At 38.3% G+C, this 22712-nt stretch overlaps 1 protein-coding gene across 1 annotated transcript in view; it reads right to left on the bottom strand.

The window, feature by feature from the left end:
* Nucleotides 1-223: 223 nt before the first annotated feature.
* LOC128696564 (deoxynucleoside triphosphate triphosphohydrolase SAMHD1-like) overlaps nucleotides 224-22712 on the bottom strand; it is a 266099-nt gene continuing 243610 nt past the window's right edge. Inside the window, exon 13 of the mRNA XM_070094765.1 lies at nucleotides 224-2713. Within this exon, the coding sequence (XP_069950866.1) occupies nucleotides 2680-2713 (34 nt within the window). The 3' untranslated portion in view covers nucleotides 224-2679. The remainder of the gene's footprint in view (nucleotides 2714-22712) is intronic.

The raw sequence follows: 22712 nt of genomic DNA, 5'->3' as shown, positions 1-22712 counted from the left end.
TGTTATACTACACAAAGCACGTTACAGAGAGTGAACACTGAAACAAGCTGCCTCTTTCCAGTCTATATTTGTCCAACCTATTTTTATGTTACCCAAGTAATAGCTTTTATATCCTTTTACTCATGTACGAATTAATTGCTCTACCATATTGTATTACTTTGGTCACTACTACTACTACTACTACTACTACTACTACTACTACTACTTCCACCACTAATGAACATCGAAATGGTACCTCACTAGTATTGCACCTCACTCTGAGCCTTTATATACCCTCTGTGTCCATGTATTGTTTGTAATGGCTTGATAAAGCTCCTGGAGAGCGAAACGTTGCCACAATAAAATGTCACATTAGTTGCATTTGTGTCCTTTTACTTTACATATTGTCAGTAATTCTACCAACTTTATTACAATCGTAGAGGGAGAAGCCGGAAGCATGGTGAAAGACGTACAGAGGTCGGATATATCAAAAGAGTTAGGCGTAACCCCAGTACCAAGGGTGGGCGATGAAGTGTTACCCAGAGAAGGTACAGGGGTGTTAGCAAGATCTGAAGAATAGTTCAGTAACTAGGCAGGGTCAGGAGAGGGTGCTGTAGCAGAAAGGGGTCTGGGAGGAGAAGAATCATGAACTTGGGGCTCAATGGTTGCGTCACTTTCACTTGTTTTTCTGAAATAAGGAAAAAGAAAAAAACGAAAAATGCTTAAAAAGAGGGTGGGGAAACGTGGAGGGGTAGCTTCTAGGAGGAATACAGGGGCTGCAAATTTCCCTCGCGCCCGAGTGGACATCAGGGTTCCGTAGTACAAATGCATTATGGAACCCATGCTATACCCTACGTTTCATGCTAGAAAACTAGCGGACAAAAGAGAGGGCGGTCAGAAACCTGCCACAAGGCATACTTCCTTCGGTTACCACCTCCCGGAATCCAATAGGCAGCCTCAAGAGATACACTTGTCACCCGAAAGACATAACAAGCCGCGCTAACCTAACCCCCTCATCTCTCTCTCGGAAAGTCGGAGAGGGATTAGGACATACTCTGATGATCCAGATTCCATGGTAAACAACACTAAATCAAGGGCCTCAAAGGAACGAGATGGACGATACCCACCCCACAACCTAGGAGCTAGAATTCAAGAGCCTAAAAAAAATGGAAAGGGAGGAGAGGGGAGGGAAGGAGAAAGGGAAGGGGTAGGGGAGGGAGGATTAAGAGGTAATTAGGATCGGTCGGAGGAAGATGACTGAAGGGTCCAATTCCCAGACCAAAAGTCTCTTCACCGCGCCAAGGAGCCTCCCTCGAAGAGGAATATGAAACAAAAATGAATCGTTTTTAACAATATAAAAGGCATCATCTAAAAGTCAATATTCGTAATTTGTATCTCTGATTTTTTATATAATTTTTTAAATGTATGTTTATATAAAATGATCAACTTTGTACAATGAGCCCTATGGTTTCTTATGATTGTATTCAGTATTATGACGTTTTTGAATTATTTAGATAATTTGTTGTCATAGCTCATACAAACAACTAATATTTTATCAAAATGTTGCAGAATCAGAAAACTTTATAGACTTGAGACAATCCAGTTACAGTTTATTGTCTACGAACAAGGTTGTTCATAGAAGTAATAGCTCCACACAATCCAGCCAACAGAACGACCTTAAGAACATTTCTTAACTCTGCAAAGTTGGGCTGACAATATTTATCTAGTTATCAAGGATGTATTTGACTGTGATGCGTATCATTGTTTTTGGCCTGATAATATTTGATGATGAGACACCATCATAAAACTTAGCTATCCTGAACGTTTGATGGTGAGGCCCATCGTTACTTGGTTGGCATGACACTATTTGATGGTGAGGCACCATCATTGTTTAGAGAATCACTGTCATCTGATAGCGAAGCACTTATTTTGCAATAAGTATATACAGCAGAGTTAAAGAGACACGCTAGAAAATTACCATAGTGATGTAGTACTGGCAGAGATTTTGACGAGTTAATGGAAGAGGTTGTGTAACGAGGCACTGGCAGGGGATATCTGACGAGATCCTGGAAGACGATGTTGACGAGATCCTGGAAGACGTTGTCTGACGAGATAGTGACAGGTTGCTTGACGAGATGTTGGCAAAGGTTGTCTGATGAAGTACTGACCAAGAGGATTTCTTGAATTCCTGAGAGACACTGACATTTCACTTTAATTCACAGATAAAACACTAGTTATTTATTAACGAAATTTAATTAAAATGAGATGCAATTATGCTTCATTATAAGTCTTATACGGTGGTTTCATGCTCTCACTGACTGGGAATACACTCAGAATAAAAGAATTATTATTGTTGGTGGATGTCCATCTATATGCAATAATCATCTTGTAGATTGATGAAGCTCTCCTGTGGCTGGAAAGATCCTGTTAGTGATGTGACACTCATGTAGGTGGGTGAAACACTGTTTTAAGTGGGTGAAACATTCTCGTACGTGGGTGGGATATTCTTGAAGTTAGGTGAAACAATTACGTAGGTGGAATGGATTCTCGTGCTGGTTGGATGAGTATTCTGGTTAATTAGCATACTTTGGGTATGAAGTTTGAACATTTGTAGTTCTGTTCCCAAACTACATAAAGTAGGTTTTGTCAATATTGAGAGTAAGCATGTTACTCATCATCCAGGAAGATATTTTCTGTAATTCAGTATTGTTGTCCTCCACACAGACATTCCAATCTGGAACGAGGCAATATTATTTTCATCATAATATCATATGAAAATAGTGAGTAGTCAGTATTAGTACGCCTATTGAGGTTCTGCACAAGACAGGAAATATTTTGGCTGGATAACACCTATGAGTTTCTATTTATTTATTTATTTATTTATTTATTTATTTGAACATGATACAGAGAAGTACAAGGAATACAATTTTTAAAGTGCAGCATGCCAAAGCCCCTTGTATGCAGAGCATTATGGGCAGGCTTAAAATTAACTTATTTTAACTAAGCAATGATATATTCAGTGGTACAAAAATTATTGTAAAACAGATTACAATTTAGTACAAATGAGTATTACAAAGACAGGTCATATGGTCATTTACTGTGTTGCTGTGTAATCAGTAGAATGAAGTATTCGTTAGGTAATGGAGTTAAATAGTAACAAAATTTGATTGGGTCACAGGTTGACATTTATGAGATACAATAATGAGATACATATATGAGATACAATTTATGAGATAAAAGTATTCAGTATTTATTTAGTTGTGGGTGAGTAAGTGATTTTTGAGAAGAGACTTGAATTTATAAACAGACAGTGTTTCTTTTATATTCACAGGTAATGAATTGAGGTAATGCATTGAGTTTTTGCATAGCGTGGGATGGACACGAGGAACATCAAAGAGTGATCTGTGCCTTGTGTTATGATCATGTGTTCTGTTGAGGTTGGTAAGGAGATGTTTGAGGGGAGGGTTTATGTCAGAGTTAAGTGTTCTATGTATGTAGTAGGTGCAGTAATAAGTATGGATGTTTTGTATTGTGAGTAGGTTTAGAGTTTTCAACATTGGTGGAGTGTGCTGCCTGTAGTGGGAATTTGTTATTCTAATTGCAAGATCTAACTAAGTACACAAAGACCCTCGAAAATGAGACCTCTGACTAAATCTATGTTGTTTTTAACATTAAAGTTAGAAATTTTACCAACAATAGGGCTTAAAATGTCAACAAGCCATTTGGATAATTTATATGAAACTGACCCTATGGAGCTAATAATTGGTCTGACTGGATTACCTGGTTTGTGTGTTTTTATTAGTCCATACATGTAAGGTAAAGATGGATTAGTGGAAGTAATTTTTTGAATTAATTCATCTTTGCCTTTCATTAGAAGTTTTATTGTTTTATTGAAATTGCTGTTAACGGTTTCTAAGAGATTCTTTCTAAATTTAGAATAGCTTCACTATCATCTAAGAGATTATTCATTTTATCTTGCAGTAAGATCACAGTAAACAGGTGATTTCAGAATATGCAAAACAACCACTGTGAAAAAATAGTGAGAAGTCACGAAAGCCATTGGAATTTCACTATTCTTTCACAGTGGTTGTTTTGCATATTCTGAAATCACCTGTTTACTGTGATCTTATTGCAAGATAAAATGAATAATCTCCTAGATGATAGTTTAACCTATTCTAAACTTAGAAAGAATCCCTTAGAAACCGTTAACAGCAATTTCAATAAAGCAATAAAACTTCTAATGAAAGGCAAAGATGAATTAATTAAAGAATTTACTTCCACTAATCCAACTTTACCTTACATGTTTGGATTAATAAAGACACAAAAACCAGGTAATCCAGTTAGACCAATTATTAGCTCCATAGGTTCAGTTTCATATAATAATAATAATAATAATAATAATAATAATAATAATAATAATAATAATAATAATAATAATAATAATAGTTTATTTAAACATGATACATAGTTGTAAAAGGAATTATAGTAGTTGGGTGTACATGCCAAAGCCTTGTATTTTAGGGACATTATAGACAACTTTAAATTAGCGCAGGGTATAACAAGCATAATTGAGTTCATTGAAAAAATACATTTCTATTTAATTGCAAGTTTATTTGATTGGTATATTTAAGCTAACAGAACTAATTTATTTCATTTTGACGTTAAGACTATGTATTGCTGGCATTGATATTTAGCTATAACAAATGATCGTTGCTTTACTATATGTAATCCTTAATTTGTGATCTGAATCTGGATCTGTTAATCAGCAGTCTCTGTGCAAGCTGAATCATATGATTGTTAGATGAGTTGTTCATGATGTAGAAGATGGATTGTTCTTGAGATGACCAAGCTTATGTTTGATATAGGATTGCAGATTGTGTGTTACAGATGGTTGTAATGATTGACTAATGCTTTGATGTGTGGGTTCTATAAGACTATTAGAATGTATTGATGATAACAAATGTTTGAAGCACAGTGGTGAAATTAAACTACTGCTATTTAGTTTTAGTACATTAGTGGTTTTTAAGTCTTGATTGATAAACAGTATTTCTTACCATTGGATAACAATTCCAGAACCTTTTTGGTTATATGTGTGGTTTATAATTGTGTTTGTTATTATGTATGATGGTGATATCATTATTAGTTGGACAGAGAAGTTGAGTTATATCAAGTATTGTTGTATATGTGGCTGAGCTAATAATAAATGATCGTTTGTACGGTGGTGATTGATTTGGATATTATGTTGAATTATTTGCTGTAAATAATTTTATTGCGTTGACTATGAAACATGTTGATGTTCAGTAGTGGATGATTTGGCCATGTTAGTAGCTTCGTAAGTTACCAGGTAGATATAAGTGGAGATAAATGGTAGACTTGGGTTTGGTGTGGATATTTATTGGCGTATCTTGTGATTAATCATGATCTGAGTATAGTTATTATGTATATAGTTGAAGTCTGATCTTATTATCTGAAGATTACAAGTATTTCATCTGACTTTGCAGTTAAAGTGGGCATTATGAGTTCTTATTGTTCACCTGATGCGTTTTGATAATATTGGTAACTGTTAATCAATGGAAATGATGTTTGATTCAAGATTGTGGTTAATGTGTGACTGGGCTTGTGACAGAAAGTGCTTTGTATTATCTGCAATGGTATGGTTTGTTTTATTGAGAGTGTGATAAATGGTTATGGTGACATGACGTTAGGACATTTTAACATTCAACTGTAGTATAGCTTTGTATAGATGTGTTAACTCATTTGCCTTATATTAAACTATTGCTGTGCTAAAAATTGACTTTCAGGTATGAGTATATGCTGGTGATAATTTATATTGCAACTAATCATGTGTGTTTATCATGTTGCTATAAATCAATGATTAATGGAACTTTGCTTTTTAGTTGTTGCTGTATTTACATTCTATTTTATTGTATGTTTAGCATGATTAGTGTTTTTTCATTGAACTGTTTAAACTGACAGGAGACAAAGTGTGTTTTGAGGGTGGCGTGGGGATGGATTAAATGTGTCAGTCAATTTTTCAATTCTTTGAGAAAAGTATAGTTGGATATTGACATGTGGGTTATTCAGTTCTTATTAGTCTCTTTCATATGCTTATCTCAGACATTTGCCATGTTTTATGAGAATTTTGAGAAATTTGAGTTCAGTGATTATTAAGTGTAATGGTATGTGTGATGATGTGACATTTATGTAAAGGTGATAGATGTTCAAATATGTGACTGTTTATTACTATGTTGATGATAACAGACATCTTTGTTGAGGATGAGTGGGCTTTGGAATGGTGTGTTCAAGTAGTTGTTCAGGATGATCATGGAGTTGGTTTGACTTTGGGATTTTGCTCGCCAAGTTTTTTTCCTATTGTGGAGAAGAAAACATTGAGTCTGTTTGCTGTTTCCATCAGTGGGAGTTGGAGTTCATCTGGTTTTGTTAGTTTGATTGTTCTGTTTCCTGATATCTTTTTTGTTCCTAGAATTTCAGATAGGGGTTTCCAAGTCTGTTTTTATATTACCTTTTAAGTTGAATAATCTGTTCTCATATTACAATTTTTTTGCCCTTCTTATCAGGCTGGTTAGGCCAGACGAGTAACGTTTTGTTTGGTCTCTAGTTATTTGACCAATTCTGTACCGTTTTTCATGTAGGTGCTTTATATTTATGGATTTGAGGATGCTGGGTGCTAGCCAGGGATTGTTCAGTCTCTTAGCTGTGATCTGTTTAGCTTTTTAGGGCAGTGCTTGTTATAGAGGTACTGGGTCTTTTTTAGAAAATTATTAATGCACTCGTCGGTATCTGTACAGATTTCTAGCTCAGTGTGCCAGTCAATGTTTGTCACTGCTGTTGTTAAGTTATTAATGGCTGTCTGATTATGAAGTCTGAAGGTAACTTTAGTAGTGTCTTGGGGTAACTTACCTAGATTGGTTATGAGAAAGATAGGATAGTGGTCTCTGGTGTTATCTGTGATTATGCCTGATTTTAAAGGGGATATGGTGTTGGTCCAGATGTGGTCTAATAAGGAAATACTGATCTCCGAGATTCTTGTAGGTTTTGTTACTGTTGGTAGCAGCAAGTAGTTACTCATTGTGTTTGTAAATTCAGTTACATGTGGGTCCTGGTCTTGCAGGAGATTTATAGTAAGTCTACTGTTGAGCAATGAAGTGATCTTTGTTCTATTATTGCATCGGATTATCATGCTTCCTAGTTTTTCACTAAATTGGTTAATATTTGACTGTGGTACTCTGTAGATGTTTGTCACAGTGAGAGGTTTTTGTAGGTATTTAGATTTGAATTTAGCTATTATATATTCCCCAAGTTCATCTCTTGTGCAAGTATTATTGATACATTGAAGTTGGTCTGAGTAGTATATAGCTGTGCCACCCCCTTGTTGATCTGGCCTACAGTTGTGTATGGCTGTGTAACCAGAAATGGCATAGACATCTGTAGTATTAGGCTTTAGCCAGGTTTCGGTGAGAGTAATGATGGACATACTGGCATGCAGGGAATTTAGTAATGCTATGAGGTCATCGTAATGTTTGCTTAAACATCTGACAGTGCAGTTAAAAGACAGTTATGTTGTTATTGGCTCTGAGATGTGCCTTTGTTCTGCTGTGAAGTAATTACAGTTGCTGTTGGATTCATGTAAGTTATTTAGTAAGAGGTTGGTATCAGGATCAATGCTTGTAATCATAAGACTGAGAGTGATTCCATAACCAGACTTAAGAATAAGACAATGTAAATATTCAAAAGCTAAAAACAATAATAAAAAATTAAAGGAGCTATGGAATATAATAGTAAAACAATGAAAATATTATAATTTAGCACCTGAATTAGCACCTTAATTATTTTAACTAATGTGACTATATGAACAAAGAAAGAAAAATACTTTAGCATGGCAATATTTTGAGCCCTTTTGTTGGAAAACTTTCTAACTTTAATGTTAAAAACAATATAGATTTAGCTAATAGATTAAGCTCCTTGACTGACTTAAATGATTTTAACATGGTTAGTTTTGATGTTACTTCTTTGTTTACAAAAGTTTCAGTTGATGATTTATTAAGATTTTATCTGAAGAACTTGTTAATTATGATTTATCATTGCCAGTTCCTACTATCATTAAACTTATTAAACTTTGCATTGTTGATACAAAATTTGTATTTAATGACAAGTTTTACACTCAGAAGTTTGGTATGGCAATGGGAAATCCTCTTTCACCTGTTCTTAGTAACCTACACATGATTTTTTTTGAAACAAGGCTGCTTAACACAATCCTCCCTAATAGAGCTAAATGGTTCAGATATGTTGATGATATTTTGTGTCTTATGCCCAAGAATGTAGATATAAACCATTTCTGTGTTAAATAGCAAAGCCCATTCTATAAATTTTACTGTTGAGTTCGAAGAAAATAACTCATTGCCTTTTCTAGATCTCTTAATTATTAAGGGTAACAATGACCTTAAATTTAAAATATACAGAAACCCAAAAATAACTGTTCCTATGCACACTTTTATTCTTCATCAAGATAGAGTTAAACTGTCTGTTTTCTCATCTATGTTTTTGAGAGCTTTGCGTATTTATAGTCCAGAGTTCATAGATGAAGAAATATTCAAAATTTATGAAATAGCTGATCTGAAATACCCAAGAAATGTAATTAATAAATCTTTTAAAATTGCTAGAAATACTTTTTACAATTTAAAATGGGACAACCAGCCTTATTCAACTAAAAATATGTTGGTTCTCCCTTACCATGAAAACTTGGTTGATATGCCTTCCCTTCTTAAGACTTTTAATATCAAAGTTATATTTAAAAATCTTGATACAGTAAAAAAAACTTTCGATAAAGAATTCCCCCCAAAATGCTGACGGAGGTGTCTATAAGATAACTTGTAAAATTTGCGATTAAATTCATTACGATCAAACTGGTAAAAGTCTCGAACTAAGATTAAAACAACATAAATATAACAGAACTGGACAAGATTCTAATTATCTATTTATATATCTGAGAGATTTAAACCATCCAATTGATTTTCAGAAGGCTGAGAAAGTTGCATCAAGCAAGTCCATGGTCGTCAGGAATATAATTAAATCATGATTCATAAAAAGCAGTTTTGAAAATAATATTAATATTTCCTTTGGTCTATATAAGTTGGATTCATTTATAATTAATAATATTTGGGAAGAATTTAATGAAACATTAAACAAGTAATAAATCTTAATTCTAGAGTATTAAGTGGGTTTCACAGAGTCGGGTGTCGTCACGTGTGTGTGAGGTGTTGCTTTGTTGTGGGATGTGATGGTGATGTGTAGTCTTGACCCTTTATATTCCTTCCTTTGATGTATTGTTTTTATAGTTCCTTGATAATGTGAGAAGTCACGAAAGCGCAACTAGCTCAATTTATTTTAGCTTAATCCAACTAAATATATTTTAGATTTGTTTACATTAATATAATACTAAACAAACACAGTGAAATATATTGTTTTCGTTAGGTTCAGAATGATTTTTGTGAAATTATTGCATACACAAATTTTTGCTTGTCTTATTTGGCAAGATGAGCGATTGCTATTTAAGCCAAGATGGCAAGTTTTACATATTCAGCACGACATATATATATATATATATATATATATATATATATATATATATATATATATATATATATATATATATATAAACATATATATATATATATATATATATATATACATAAACATATATATATATATATATATATATATACATAAACATTATGTATATATATATATATATATATATATATATATATAACATTATGTATATATATTATATATATAATATATATATATATATATATATAAATATATAAGATATATATATATATATATATATATATATATAATATATATATATATATATATTTTTTTTTATATATATATATATATATATATAAAAATATATAATATATATATATATATATATATATATATAATATACATTATATATATACATATATATATATATATATTTATATATATATATATATATATATATATATATTTATATATATATATATATATATATATATATATATATATATATATATATATATATATATATATATATATATATATATATATATATATATATATATATATATGTATATATATATATATATATATATATATATATATATATATATATATATATATATATATATATATATATATATATATATATATATATATATATATATATATATATATACATATATATATATATATATATATATATATATATATATATATATATATATATATATATATATATATATATATATATATATATATATATATATATATATACATATATATATATATATATATATATATATATATATATTATTATTTTTATTATTATCACACCGGCCGATTCCCACCAAGGCAGGGTGGCCCGAAAAAGAAAAACTTTCACCATCATTCACTCCATCACTGTCTTGCCAGAAGGGTGCTTTACACTACAGTTTTTAAACTGCAACATTAACACCCCTCCTTCAGAGTGCAGGCACTGTACTTCCCATCTCCAGGACTCAAGTCCGGCCTGCCGGTTTCCCTGAATCCCTTCATAAATGTTACTTTGCTCACACTCCAACAGCACGTCAAGTATTAAAAACCATTTGTCTCCATTCACTCCTATCAAACACGCTCACGCATGCCTGCTGAAAGTCCAAGCCCCTCGCACACAAAACCTCCTTTACCCCCTCCCTCCAACCCTTCCTAGGCCGACCCCTACCCCGCCTTCCTTCCACTACAGACTGATACACTCTTGAAGTCATTCTGTTTCGCTCCATTCTCTCTACATGTCCGAACCACCTCAACAACCCTTCCTCAGCCCTCTGAACAACAGTTTTGGTAATCCCGCACCTCCTCCTAACTTCCAAACTACGAATTCTCTGCATTATATTCACACCACACATTGCCCTCAGACATGACATCTCCACTGCCTCCAGCCTTCTCCTCGCTGCAACATTCATCACCCACGCTTCACACCCATATAAGAGCGTTGGTAAAACTATACTCTCATACATTCCCCTCTTTGCCTCCAAGGACAAAGTTCTTTGTCTCCACAGACTCCTAAGTGCACCACTCACTCTTTTTCCCTCATCAATTCTATGATTCACCTCATCTTTCATAGACCCATCCGCTGACACGTCCACTCCCAAATATCTGAATACGTTCACCTCCTCCATACTCTCTCCCTCCAATCTGATATTCAATCTTTCATCACCTAATCTTTTTGTTATCCTCATAACCTTACTCTTTCCTGTATTCACCTTTAATTTTCTTCTTTTGCACACCCTACCAAATTCATCCACCAATCTCTGCAACTTCTCTTCAGAATCTCCCAAGAGCACAGTGTCATCGGCAAAGAGCAGCTGTGACAACTCCCACTTTGTGTGTGATTCTTTATCTTTTAACTCCACGCCTCTTGCCAAGACCCTCGCATTTACTTCTCTTACAACCCCATCTATAAATATATTAAACAACCACGGTGACATCACACATCCTTGTCTAAGGCCTACTTTTACTGGGAAAAAATTTCCCTCTTTCCTACATACTCTAACTTGAGCCTCACTATCCTCGTAAAAACTCTTCACTGCTTTCAGTAACCTACCTCCTACACCATACACTTGCAACATCTGCCACATTGCCCCCCTATCCACCCTGTCATACGCCTTTTCCAAATCCATAAATGCCACAAAGACCTCTTTAGCCTTATCTAAATACTGTTCACTTATATGTTTCACTGTAAACACCTGGTCCACACACCCCCTACCTTTCCTAAAGCCTCCTTGTTCATCTGCTATCCTATTCTCCGTCTTACTCTTAATTCTTTCAATTATAACTCTACCATACACTTTACCAGGTACACTCAACAGACTTATCCCCCTATAATTTTTGCACTCTCTTTTATCCCCTTTGCCTTTATACAAAGGAACTATGCATGCTCTCTGCCAATCCCTAGGTACCTTACCCTCTTCCATACATTTATTAAATAATTGCACCAACCACTCCAAAAACTATATCCCCACCTGCTTTTAACATTTCTATCTTTATCCCATCAATCCCGGCTGCCTTACCCCCTTTCATTTTACCTACTGCCTCACGAACTTCCCCCACACTCACAACTGGCTCTTCCTCACTCCTACAAGATGTTATTCCTCCTTGCCCTATACACGAAATCACAGCTTCCCTATCTTCATCAACATTTAACAATTCCTCAAAATATTCCTTCCATCTTCCCAATACCTCTACCTCTCCATTTAATAACTCTCCTCTCCTATTTTTAACTGACAAATCCATTTGTTCTCTAGGCTTTCTTAACTTGTTAATCTCACTCCAAAACTTTTTCTTATTTTCAACAAAATTTGTTGATAACATCTCACCCACTCTCTCATTTGCTCTCTTTTTACATTGCTTCACCACTCTCTTAACTTCTCTCTTTTTCTCCATATACTCTTCCCTCCTTGCATCACTTCTACTTTGTAAAAACTTCTCATATGCTAACTTTTTCTCCCTTACTACTCTCTTTACATCATCATTCCACCAATCGCTCCTCTTCCCTCCTGCACCCACTTTCCTGTAACCACAAACTTCTGCTGAACACTCTAACACTACATTTTTAAACCTACCCCATACCTCTTCGACCCCATTGCCTATGCTCTCATTAGCCCATCTATCCTCCAATAGCTGTTTATATCTTACCCTAACTGCCTCCTCTTTTAGTTTATAAACCTTCACCTCTCTCTTCCCTGATGCTTCTATTCTCCTTGTATCCCATCTACCTTTTACTCTCAGTGTAGCTACAACTAGAAAGTGATCTGATATATCTGTGGCCCCTCTATAAACATGTACATCCTGAAGTCTACTCAACAGTCTTTTATCTACCAATACATAATCCAACAAACTACTGTCATTTCGCCCTACATCATATCGTGTATACTTATTTATCCTCTTTTTCTTAAAATATGTATTACCTATAACTAAACCCCTTTCTATACAAAGTTCAATCAAAGGGCTCCCATTATCATTTACACCTGGCACCCCAAACTTACCTACCACACCCTCTCTAAAAGTTTCTCCTACTTTAGCATTCAAGTCCCCTACCACAATTACTCTCTCACTTGGTTCAAAGGCTCCTATACATTCACTTAACATCTCCCAAAATCTCTCTCTCTCCTCTGCATTCCTCTCTTCTCCAGGTGCATACACGCTTATTATGACCCACTTCTCGCATCCAACCTTTACTTTAATCCACATAATTCTTGAATTTACACATTCATATTCTCTTTTCTCCTTCCATAACTGATCATTTAACATTACTGCTACCCCTTCCTTTGCTCTAACTCTCTCAGATACTCCAGATTTAATCCCATTTATTTCCCCCCACTGAAACTCTCCTACCCCCTTCAGCTTTGTTTCGCTTAGGGCCAGGACATCCAACTTCTTTTCATTCATAACATCAGCAATCATCTGTTTCTTGTCATCCGCACTACATCCACGCACATTTAAGCAACCCAGTTTTATAAAGTTTTTCTTCTTCTCTTTTTTAGTAATTGTATACAGGAGAAGGGGTTACTAGCCCATTGCTCCCGGCATTTTAGTCGCCTCATACGACACGCATGGCTTACGGAGGAAAGATTCTTTTCCACTTCCCCATGGACAATAGAAGAAATAAAAAAGAACAAGAGCTATTTAGAAAAAGGAGAAAAACCTAGATGTATGTATATATATATATGCATGTGCGTGTCTGTGAAGTGTGACCAAAGTGTAAGTAGGAGTAGCAAGATATCCCTGTTATCTTAGCGTGTTTATGAGACAGAAAAAGAAACCAGCAATCCTACCATCATGCAAAACAGTTACAGGTTTTTGTTTCACAGTCATCTGGCAGGACGGTAGTACTTCCCTGGGTGGTTGCTGTCTACCAACCTACTACCTATATATATATATATATATATATATATATATATATATTCATTTATTTATTTATTTATTTATTTAACACGCTGGCAGGGTGACCCAGAAAAAGAAACACTTTTACCATCATTCGCTCTCTTGCAAGAGGCACGCAAATATGACAGCTTAGATGTCACTCTAAACAGCAAATATCCCTAACCCTCTCCTACAGAGTGCACTCACTGTACTTCACATCTTCAGGACTCAAGTCCAGCTAATCGGTTTCCTTGGATCAATTCACAAAATATTACCTTGCAAACACTCCAACAGCACGTCAAGTCCCAAAAACCATTCGTCTCCACTCCTAACTCGTTCACACATGCCTGCTGTATGTCAAAGCCTCCTGCTCAAAAAAACTCCTTTACCCTATCCCTCCATTCTTTCCTAGGATGACCACTACACCACCTTCCCTTCACTACAGATTTACACACCCTCAAAGTCATCCTATTTTCCTCCTTCCTCTCTAAATGACCAAACCACCTCAACAACCCTTCCTCACCCTTCTGAATAATACTATATGTAACTCTGCACCTCCTCCTACACATTACCCTTAGACATGACATCTCCACTGCCTCCAGCCTCCTTCTCAATGCAACATTCACAACCCATGCTTCATACCCATATAAGAGTGTCGTGCAACTATATTCTTAAACATTCCTTTCTTTGCCTCCACGGATAATGCTCTTTGTCTCACAGGTACCTCAATGCACCACCCACCTTTTTCCCCTGCATCAATTTTATGGTTTTCCTCGGCCTTCATAAACCTTTCCACCTACACATCAGCTCCCTAATATCTGAACACATTCATTTCTTTCATACTCCCTCCGTCCAATCTGATATACAATATTTCATTACCTACCTTGTTTTATACTCTTATCACCTTTTATGTATTTTTACTTTCAACTCCCTTTACACAGCCTCCCAAACTTGTCCACAACTTTTGCCACTTCTTTTCAGAATTTCTCAAAAGCACTGTATCATCAGCAGCTCTCATTTTATATTTGATTCCGCATAATTTAATCCCACATTCGCTGCCTGACCACGGTGGAGTGCGGTAGTGCTCGGCACCCCTCTGCTGTTTTCAGGCGAGCTACCTCAGTTCGTCACAACCATTGAGAAGTGAGGACGTGCGCTGCTCATTTACCAACATGGCGCTGCAGAGCTACAGGCGCATCAACACTGTTTGCGTTGAGTTGACCCGTGGGGCTGTCACCGGAGCCACGATGGACTTGTTACTACCGGCGATTATCCGTGATACCTACAGTATCGCAAATGAAGAGATATGTGGTGTAGCACTTAATGGGACGACACGGATCTTTGTTAAAATGACGTCAGCAAATGTTTATGAAGCGGTGGTGGATAAGTATCAAGAGACCATTATAGCCGTCAATTCAGCTGTATCAGTACGTCTACATGATGTATCACGACACTACACATGGGTTAAAATAAGGAATGTGCCTTTTGAGGCGAATGAATTTGTTATAAAAGATGAACTACGTAATTATGGTACGGTTCATATGGCCTCTGCAGGTCGGTGGGCCGCTGGACCTTATGCTGGAAGTTTGGAGGGAACATATTCAGTCAAAATGACCTTACGCCATCCCATACCGTCCTATATTATGTTGCAAGCATTTCGAACTCAAGTATATGTAACATATGCGGGGCAACGTCGTACGTGTCGGCTGTGTGGATCGTATGACCACATAGCGGCACAGTGTGGTAAGCGTCGTGGGAATCTCCAAATATCACAACAGCAACAACCGGAAGAGGTCGAGGAAGTTGAGGGATGAGAACAGTCTTATGCTCACCCGTCTCGACAACGGACATCTTGGAGTGAAGAGGTAGAAAAAGCGCAGGAGAATGCTTTGGAGGATGCAAAACAGCGAGAAGAATCACCATCACTGGACATAAATAAAGTATTTGAAGAGACTCTGCCCACTATGGGGGACGAGGATGTAGCGGCGTCTTTAGTGAAGGCACTGGATGTATTGTTAGACGAGTCGATCGTCAACCGTGTGGAGGATCCAGGTGCAAATTTGGGATCGGTTGAGCATCATGGTGAGGCGACGGATGAAAGCATTGAGTCTGGGGTGTCGCATGGTATGATGGTGAATATAGCAGAAGTGGAGGTGCATCATGATAGTACTAAAGAAATCCCAATGCAGGTGGAGGGTAGGACGCGAAAGCGAATTGCGACCCCACCAGACTCAGACGACGTGCTTACTCCTGCCCAAAGGCCAGGGAAAAAGTCTTGGGCGGATGTACAGAGGAAAGGGAACAGTGAATCCACGAAACAAGAGTTTATCAAGGTGATTCCCAAAAAAGGGGAGAGGGATAGAGGTGTAAAATGTATAAGTGAAAAGTCTATACCTAGAACCAAAGGAAAATCCCATTAATTGACTTTGTGAGCATTCGTCTCTCGACCTCCGGGGAGAGAGGACGCACGCCTAGTAGCTACACCTGCCCTCTGGTGGTGACCTTTAGCAACTAGAAGACAAAATGGCGTACCGAGTGGGACAACGGATTAACACTGTTTGTATACAGCTGGTACGTGGCACGCTTACTGGAGCAACGATGCATACATTGCTACCTGCTATCATCAGGGACGCCTATGGTGTCCCCAACGAGGAAGTATATGGTGTTGCCTTAAATGGGATGACCAGAGTATTCCTAAAACTGAATCGTACCGGCGTCTACGACAGACTTGTTGAAGAGTATCAGGAGAGGAAGGTGACGGTGAACTCGGCAGTGGACGTTGTTATGCATGACGTATCCAGGTACTATACGTGGGTGAAGGTGAGGAATGTCCCTTTCGAGGCGACGGCGTATAGTATACAGGAGGTATTCAACAACTATGGTAAAGTTCATTCGGCAACGATGGGAGTATGGACAGAAGGGCCATATAAGGGACGACCTGAGGGCTCTTATACCCTCAAAATGACGTTGGCTAGGCCTATACCATCCTACGTCATGCTGGTGGAGTCCAGGACGCAGGTCTTTGTACACTATGCCGGCCAGAGAAAGACCTGTCGACTATGTAGCTCATATGAACATATGGCAGCACAGTGTCCTAGAAGGCAGCCTACCAGGGCTCCTGGTACGTTGGCAGTGGAGCAGAGACCATGTGAGTTGATGCCTGAGTTGGGAGAGGAGGAAGCAGTGACGAGTGGTAGATGGAGTGAAGAGGTAGAACGGGAAGTATCGACGGTCGGTACCTGTGTTACCCTCCCGGAGGTGACAGGGGAGGGGCCCCCATCGCCTGAGGGACGGGTGGACGTGGAAGAGTCTACCCAGGAGAAGTTGCTGGAAGCGGTGCTGCAGGAGTTTTTCGACGAGAAGGTGGCCGGGGAGGATGGTCCTGAGAAGTCAAGTGAGATACAGCTGATGGTTGAGCAGCAGGGACAGGTGAAGGGTTCAAGGAATGACAGAGAGGACATGGAAGTGGTGGTGGAAGTCCATCAGGAGGACGTGCAGGAGGTAGATTTGTGTGTGAGTGAGAGCTCACGCAAAAGGACTGCGGGTGCTTTTGACCTCGATGAGGTTTTAACACCTGGGCAGAGACCCGGGAAGAAGTCATGGGTAGTTGTAGGGGAAAAGGCAAGCAGGGGAGGGGGTGTACCGGGGAAGATCAGTGGGGGGGGCAAGGAGGGGCTGGAGGACAGGTTAGAAAAAAGGATAAAAATGGTACAGGTACTGAGAAAGGTGAAGTGAGTAAGATACAGCGGCATAGGGGTAAGCCCCCTCTTCTGGCAAATTCAAGTGTGTCACAATAAATGTCAATGGGCTTAAATCTGAGGTAAAAAGGGTTTGGTTAGAGTGGTTTTTACGAAGGTTTGATGTGGATGTATGTTTTTTGCAGGAGCATAACCATAGGTTAGGGAGTGAATTGAGTTTGAGGGGTTATAAAATGTTTGTCAGTAATGCTTTGCAATTAAAAGGAGGGGTAGCAGTAGCTGTAAAGGAGACCAGCCCATTGCGTGTCATGGGTTGGGAGGAGGGGGGAGGGGGGAGGGTTGTAAGGGTAGATGGGCACTGGGGGGTGAGGAGAGTATGTTTCATTGGTGTATATATGCCGGCATGTAACAATGTTAGAGTCAAAGTTGATTTTGTACGTGATGTTTTGATGTATTATTTGCGGGGTTTACCTACCATATCTGTACTTGGAGGTGACTGGAACTGTGTGATTAGGTATGGTGATGTGTCGCCGAGGGGGGGCAGGATGTGTTTTAGGTGCATTAAGGGATGTGTTAAGGGATGTAGGAGTTGTAGATGTGGTGGGTAGGGGGGAGTATGGGGTGGAGCACACGTTCATTCGTGGGAATTATGGGGCGAGGTTAGATAGGATATATGTGATGCAGGGGATTGGTGTGGAGAGAGTGAGGGCTTTTGATGTCGGTTTTTCGGATCACAGGGCGGTGATAGCTGATCTGCGGGTGGATGGTATAGTACGCATATATGCTGGGTATTGGAAATTGAATGTGAGGCTTCTGCAGGAGGGGGATGAAGGCTCATCCTTTGAGGAATGGTGGAGACATTGCTGGGAGGGTAGGGATGGTGGGATGGATTTGCTTGACTGGTGGGAGATGCGGGCAAAGACAGCAATAGCAGAGTTTTTTAGGATACGTGGAAAGGAACAGGCAAGGTGGAGATATGGTTTGCAAAACTACCTGGAGGGACAGCTGAATGCTGTTTACGACGGGGGGGGGGGGAGGGAAGATGTGCGAGGTGAGGTGGATGGCTTAAGGAGTAGGATTGAAGGATTACATAATGAAAGATTTAACGCGATTAGAGTTAGGGCAGGATTAGAGGAGGTGTTAAAGGGTGATCGACCATCAGGTTATGTCCTGAGAAAATTTAGGGAAAGGCAGATGGTGACTACCATAGCGCATCTAGTGGTCGCTGATGGGGGGGGAGGTTATGTGGTGGGTCAAGGTCTTACTGATACAGATGATATTAGTGGTTATGCTGATTTTTGGTTTAGGGAGAAATGGAGGAGGAACAAGGAAGTTGTCAGTGAGGAGGTATTTGGGGTTATGCAGAATACTATTGTATTGGGACAAGAGGAACGGGAAATGCTGGAGGGTAGTATTAGTGAGGAGGAGGTGGGGGAGGCGGTTTACGGGATGAGTCAGGGTAAGACGCCGGGCATTGATGGAATACCGAATGATTTTTATAGAGTTTATTGGGAATGCATTAGGTATGGCTTAGTGGAAGTCTTGAATCATATGTGGAGCAGTGGGAGGATGGGGAAGACCCAGAAAACAGGGATCGTTGTGTTGGTGCCGAAGAAGAAGGATGGGAAAGTATTGAATGATTATAGAGCAATATCCTTAATGTGTGCAGATTATAAAATTTATGCTAAAATTCTGGGCAATAGACTGAAGAAGGTTCTAGGATCAGTGGTACATGGGGGACAGTTTGGCATTCCGGGAAGAAGTATGAGGGACGGGCATAGTCACATAAGGGATTTTATTGAGGACTGCACCGGAGGGGGAATACTTGGATTAGATTGGGCTAATGCGTATGATTGTGTGAATAGGGATTTCTTAAAAGTTTGTTTGGAACAGTTGGGTTTGGGGGAGAAGGTGGTGAGATGGGTGCAAACCTTGTATGAGGGAGCAGTTATTAGGGTACAGGTTAATGGTAAGTTGGGGGACCCAGTACTGATGGAGAGAGGTTTGAGGCAGGGCTGTCCACTCTCTGTTATTGTTTGCCTGCGTACAGAATCCATTTTATGGGCTGGTGGATGAGGTGATGAATGAACATAGGATTAGGGGGGGGGCGGGGGGGGGATTGTGGGGTACGTAGATGATACTACTGTGCTGGTAAGGCATGAGGAAGATCTAAGGAAAGTTGGTGGAATCATTCAGATTTTTGGGGACGCCACGGGTATGAGAGTTAATTTAATGAAGTCGAGACTATTAGAGGTGGGGGATTGGGTGGGAGGGGGCTTGGGGGAGGGGTTGGGATGGTCAGTAGTGGACAGAATTAAGGTTTGTGGAATATGGTACATGGCGGAAGTGCAGGAGAGTAGGAAGATAAATTCGGAATTAGTTACGAGTAGGGTTTTGGGTAGGCTAGGAGGCTTAAGGGCTAGGGACGTAACATTACAGCAGAGAGTTTTAGTGGTCAACTCTCTGGTTTACAGTAAGGTGTGGGGAGTGGCTGAGGTGTTCCCTTTAAGAGCAGAGGATATTGCAGAAATCCAGAGGAAGGTTCTAAGGTATGTGTGGGGGTTTGGGAGGGCATGGTTGAGCAAGGACGTGGTGATGACGGAGGGGAGACGTGGGGGTCTTGGCCTGATGTCATTGGGTCATAGAGTAATGGCTTTATATATTAAACAAAGATATATGCGGACTGGGGGGAACAGAGGAGTCAGGGTAGGTAGGGTAATGGAGGATGCACGAAGATGGTGGTGTGGAAGGGATTTAAGGTATTGTGAGGATATGTTGAGGGTTTTATTACATGTTAAACAGGTGTCCACGTTAAAGGTCAAACGAATGGTGGGTGCTGTGGTAGGCAAGGGTGTCTTACAGGGACTTGCTGTATATCCAACATATGACTGGATAAGCATATGGAGGAAGTTTGGCTTGCTTAGAATACCAGCGAGGGTACGAGAGTTAGTATATCGTTTTCTGATGGGAATATTGGCCTCTAGGGATGTGTTATATAAAATGGGTCTTGTGAGAGAGGACTCATGCTTGCATTGTGGGGACATCGAAACGGCTTTTCATGCGGTATATTTTTGTCCCTCTTTGGAGGGGGTGAGGTTATGGATGGTGAGAGTTATCAGACTTTTTGGGGGGGGGCAATGGCCATTCCTACGGGCCTTAATGTTGGATGTAACTGGGGTGCCGGGTGATGTGGGTAGAGCCTTAATGTATGTTATGACGGATTATTTACATGTATCTTGGGGGATGAGGGAGGTTAGGGGAGAGTTGAGGATTAAAGCGTTAGCAGAGAGATTTTATAGAACTATGTGTAGGAATAGGCAAGTCTATGGTGGGAGGTGGGTAGTTAGCTTTTCGGAGGGTTACCGGAATCTCACTGTGGGGGGCCTTCTCCTCATGAACCCAGGGGGCGGGCAAAGGGTTGGTCTCCTACCGGGGGATACATGAGGGTGGGTTGGTTTAGGCTTCTTTGTAGTGTGGATGGTGGGAGGGTTATGAATAGAGTGGAAGGGAGATGAATGAGGATTTGGAATCTATGGTTATGTTCACTGCATACAGGATAACCTTAAAAACCATGATGACTAAACCTTGGGATCTCGGGTTTAGAGCAGAATGATGTTAAGATAAGCACACAAGTTAACTTGATCGTTGTATAACTTATGTTTGTGAAGTGCTGTGACCCTGCACAGTTGCTTTGTGGGAAAAATTTTCTGCTATGTTTATATATGAAATCATGATCTTTGGCTTAGTCAATTTTATAATCACATATAATGACACCTTTTTCTATGTACCTAATCATGTATATGTAATGATATATGAATTATAATGAATAGTGAGGTATTAGGTTAGGAGTGGACAATTTTATTGTGCGATGCCCTTAATGGGGTTTCTGTGAGATTGTTAATTGGTTTTGTTCAATGGTGTTATTGGGGAAAAAATAAGGATGGAACATGTACGAACTTGTATGTCAATATTTTTAATTATGACTACTGTATGTGCATGAGGAATTTTTTATTCCCATGATAACGCTCAGTATAATAGCATTGATAATAGGGAAAAGGGAGGGGGGTAGTATGTGCCGGCACGAAGTAAGTGCGGCGAGTCTTTAGGCAATGAGAATTATAATTATATGCTAATTATTTGTTTATATATTATCTTTTAGACTGTTTATATAAAAAAAAAAAAAAAAAAAAAAAAAAAAAAAAAAAAAATCAGCAATGATGTACTAGTGTTTCAAATAGGGAGATAAGGTTTTTATGTCCTGTAACTAGACAGTTTTGATACCTTATGTTAGGAATTTGTTAGTTGTATGGGTTGTACTTGCATATATAATGTTATGTCTTTTACTCGAGGGTGTTTCCTGCCCAGTGTTTATGTGGGGAGTTTCATTGTGATATGTACCAATGTAATGTTTATTGTAGGCTTTGGTTTGCCTAATGTTTAAATTAATGTTCTGCATAATTTTAATTTTTGTATGTTAAATAATATTTACTGTGCACTTTGTGCAAAGGGTTCTAATTGTACAGAGTTGTGGGGGATTTATGTGGGCACAGACATAAATTTTGAGTTTTTGGTTTTTGCTAATTTTTTTGTTCGGTGCTGGAGCTCTCTCGCTCTTTATTATGTTAAGAGTTTCCTGCTATTTGCGGGAAGTATTATGTGGTATGTCTTCGCAATTTTATTGTAGGGTTAGGTTAGCCTTTTGTTTAATTATTGTAATGTATAATTTTATCCTTCGTATGCTGCATCATATCATCTGTGTACTTTGTGCAAGGGGGTCTTACTGTACTGTATAACAGGCATGATTTGTAGGTTTAGACTTTGTTAATGTTTTTTCTGAGCAGGTGTTATCCTGTTCTTTTCATTGTTCGGTGATGGTATATCCTTTAATACAATATGAATGTAACACTTGTGGTATGCTATGGGGTTGATGGTAGGTCATTGTATTTGCAAACGGTTAATTATTGTGTTCTTTTATTTATTTATATCTTGTACTGTGTCCTTTTAAATAAAAATATATAAAAAAAAAAAAAAAAAAAAAAAATTGACTTTAAGGTTTTGACAATA

The sequence above is a fragment of the Cherax quadricarinatus genome, chromosome 47 (genome assembly GCF_038502225.1).
Source record: "Cherax quadricarinatus isolate ZL_2023a chromosome 47, ASM3850222v1, whole genome shotgun sequence".
Classification (NCBI taxonomy): Eukaryota; Metazoa; Arthropoda; class Malacostraca; order Decapoda; family Parastacidae; genus Cherax; species Cherax quadricarinatus.
This window is presented reverse-complemented; position numbering and strand designations above follow the sequence as displayed.